A 3,193-nucleotide genomic window follows, 5' to 3' on the forward strand; every position below is an offset into this window, starting at 1 on the left:
CAGACTGTTAGAAGGCTGGAAAGACGTAAGAGGGTGCTGGAGACGGGTCATTTCAACCCATCAGTTGAAGGATCTAACATTTTTTTGGGGGGGGAGTGATGAACAAACCGTTAACCATAGCTAACTATTCACACTGAAAACTTTCTTCATCCTCAGTATGATAAATTATATCAGTGGAGACAAAATTAGGACCCACCATTATTATACTTTACCTGTATTCTCTCTCTCTCTCTCTCTCTCTCTCTCTCCCCCGACCCCCCCCCCCCCCCCCGAAAACAAAACTTGTAATTACAGTGGATTTTCTTCCCTGGAGAGGAAGCCCACCTGGACTCCACCCCGAGTTACCTTGGGTCTGCAGTCTCAGGATGGTAGTTCCAGAGGATGCCCTGAGCAGCCACGTAGAACTGCCTCAGCCGCGCTGCCTCGGCAGGGTGGCTGCCCCAGCCCGCCCAGCTGGTGCCCAGGACCACCAGGACGCAGAGGCGCGGGCCGACTAGGAGCATGGCCCTTGTTCCGCCGCGCACTGCCACTGCCAGCAGTGCTCAGTTCTCTGTCCGCGCTGTGCGCTGTAGCTGTCGTAGCTCCCAGGAGGATTAGGAGCCTGAGGACGCAGTGTCCCTGTCCCCTGCGGTGGCTGGCTCACCCTACCTCCCTTTCCCGGCTGTGCCTCATATAAGCATGGGCTTGTTGAGGTCACTGCCCCCTGTGGCCAGAGGCATTTATTAGGGAACCTAACTAGGGACTGTGTACTACAAGGAAAGAAAGGGCAACCCTGCTGGAGGTTGTGGCACAGGAACTGTGCCCAAGGGTTCCTGCCCCCATCACAATCCCATCCATCTACCCTTCACCTGCGGGGGAGGGTGGCCGGACGGGGAGGAAGGGTCAAAGTTTAAGCTTGCCTGCCGGTTTCTGCAAGCCTCACTTAGATCCAACACCCATCCTCTGATCCCAGGAAAACAACACTGTGCGGTTACTAGGCACAGAAAACGGCCAGAGAACAAGTCCACCAACAGGTTAGCGTCCTAGACTGCATTGGTAACTTCTCCCAAGGCACAGACCACCTGGTAAGGCTTGTCACCAGCTCAAGTGTAGCAGAGAACAGGACTTAATTGAGATAGTCGGTGGCTGTGTGGTCTTGGGCCAATCACCTTATATCTCTGGAGGACTTTTGACATCTGCCAAATAAGGATGGCAATTCTAATTTTCCTTGATCCAATTATTTTGAGGGGAAAAATGTTGTAAACGCTATGCCTCCTCCTCCAGTGCCAAGGCAGCTGCAGGCTGTGCTCTTGTCTATGCTAATGTTCTCCTGCTCTGTGGTGCCACGTTTTGAAGTGTGTTAGCATGTTGTTTTAGATTTTGTTTTTCTGTTGGTGGGGAAGCTGAGAACTGTGTCTGAATCACCAAAAGGACTTGTCCCTGTTTCCCTAGAACTCTGCTTTAGGCTTCCAGCACAGCCAGTAAACTGTAGTCAGGCACCACCCAGGATCCTCAGCGGTTTCCCCACCCCCACTCCTGCTTTTGTTCTCTTGCTCATATTCTTCAGTCAGTTTACAAGGCCCTTCTCAAGGAAGACGTGAAGCCCAACACATGGGGGCTGAAGGAGGAGAAAGCGGGTTTGTGGCTTGACATCAGCCTATGTTACACAGTGAGACCCTTTACCAAAAATTAATTAATAACAGACACGTATATCTAACTATATTGTAAAAACCCATTGTTTTTCCTCTCTGCTCTCCCGTTCTTTAAAATCAGGAGTTCTGCCTTTATCTCTGATTCTGGGTTCAAACTGATTTCTCTGTTTTATAAACTCAGTCTATTCAGATTATATTCTTTTTTTTTTAAATTTATTTATTTATTAAGGATTTCTGCCTTGTCCCCACAACCGCTTCCCATTTCCCTCCCCCTCCCCCGATCAAGTCCCCCTCCCTCATCTGCTCGAAGAGCAATCAGGGTTCCCTGACCTGTGGGAAGCCCAAGGACTGCCCACCTCTATCCAGGTCTCGTAAGGTGAGCATCCAAACTGCCTAGGCTCCCACAAAGCCAGTACGTGCAGTAGGATCAAAAACCCACTGCAATTGTTCTTGAATTCTCAGTATTCCTCATTGTCCGCTATGTTCAGCTAGTCCGGATTTATCCCATGCTTTTTCAGACCTAGGCCAGCTGGCCTTGGTGAGATCCCAATAGAACATCCCCATTGTCTTAGTGTGTGGGTGCACCCCTCGTGGTCCTGAGTTCCTTGCTCGTGCTCCGTCTCCTTCTGCTCCTGATTTGGACCTTGAGATTTCTGTCCGGTGCTCCCATGTGGGTCTCTGTCTCTGTCTCCTTTCATCGCCTGATGAAGGTTAATATTCATGAGGATGCCTATGTGTTTGTCTTTGGATTCACCTTCTTATTTAGATTCTCTAGGAACGTGAATTATAAGCTCAATGTCCTTTATTTATGGCTAGAAACCAAATATGAGTGAGTACATCCCATGTTCCTCTTTTTGGGTCTGGCTTACCTCACTCAGGATAGTGTTTTCTATTTCCATCCATTTGTATGCAAAATTCAAGAAGTCCTTGTTTTTTTACTGCTGAGTAATACTCTAATATGTATATATTCCATACTTTCTTCATCCATTCTTCCGTTGAAGGGCATCAACCTAGATGCCCTTCAACGGAAGAACAGATTATATTCTTTTTGATTATCCTCTATTAGTGTTTCAGGATTCTCTTGCTTCCACATATACATTATAATCTATTCAAAAGCAGGAACAATAACTTACACTCCTGACCCACAATTCCAGGGCTTCCCAATGTTGTCAGAATCCTCTGTTTTTGTTGTTTTTTTTTTTTAACAAAATGCAAATTCTGACACTGGAGACAGGTTGAGAGATTGAGATCTTGGATCCTATAACACCTAGCAAGTCCCTAAATTACTTTCATTTTTTTTTCAAAGTCACTGTGACTTTTCATAGGGCAGCTTTACTGTTTTTGCTTGCCTATCTGCTTATATGAATCCAGTCTACATGGTGGTCACTGGATTTCCTTACACCACAGCAAAGCAACTGCACTGTTCGACTCCCTCATGTTCACATCAATTAGAGACAAACCATATATAATTTTCAGTGACTTATTTATTAAATATGTGAATTAAATTACATACAAAACATCTGTTCTTTCCTGCAGAACAGTAATACAATGAAGACCCTCTC

At 46.6% G+C, this 3,193-nt stretch overlaps 1 protein-coding gene across 1 annotated transcript in view; it reads right to left on the minus strand.

The window, feature by feature from the left end:
* The window catches only part of F5 (coagulation factor V), a 77,700-nt gene extending 77,098 nt beyond the window's left edge, over positions 1–602 (minus strand). The window contains exon 1 of the mRNA XM_041663108.1: positions 346–602. Coding sequence (XP_041519042.1) covers positions 346–503 — 158 coding nt within the window. The 5' untranslated portion in view covers positions 504–602. The remainder of the gene's footprint in view (positions 1–345) is intronic.
* Positions 603–3,193: the final 2,591 nt, after the last annotated feature.

Source organism: Microtus oregoni, unplaced genomic scaffold (assembly GCF_018167655.1).
Source record: "Microtus oregoni isolate MIOR12 unplaced genomic scaffold, Mior012 000013F_ref0000133, whole genome shotgun sequence".
Taxonomy (NCBI): Eukaryota; Metazoa; Chordata; class Mammalia; order Rodentia; family Cricetidae; genus Microtus; species Microtus oregoni.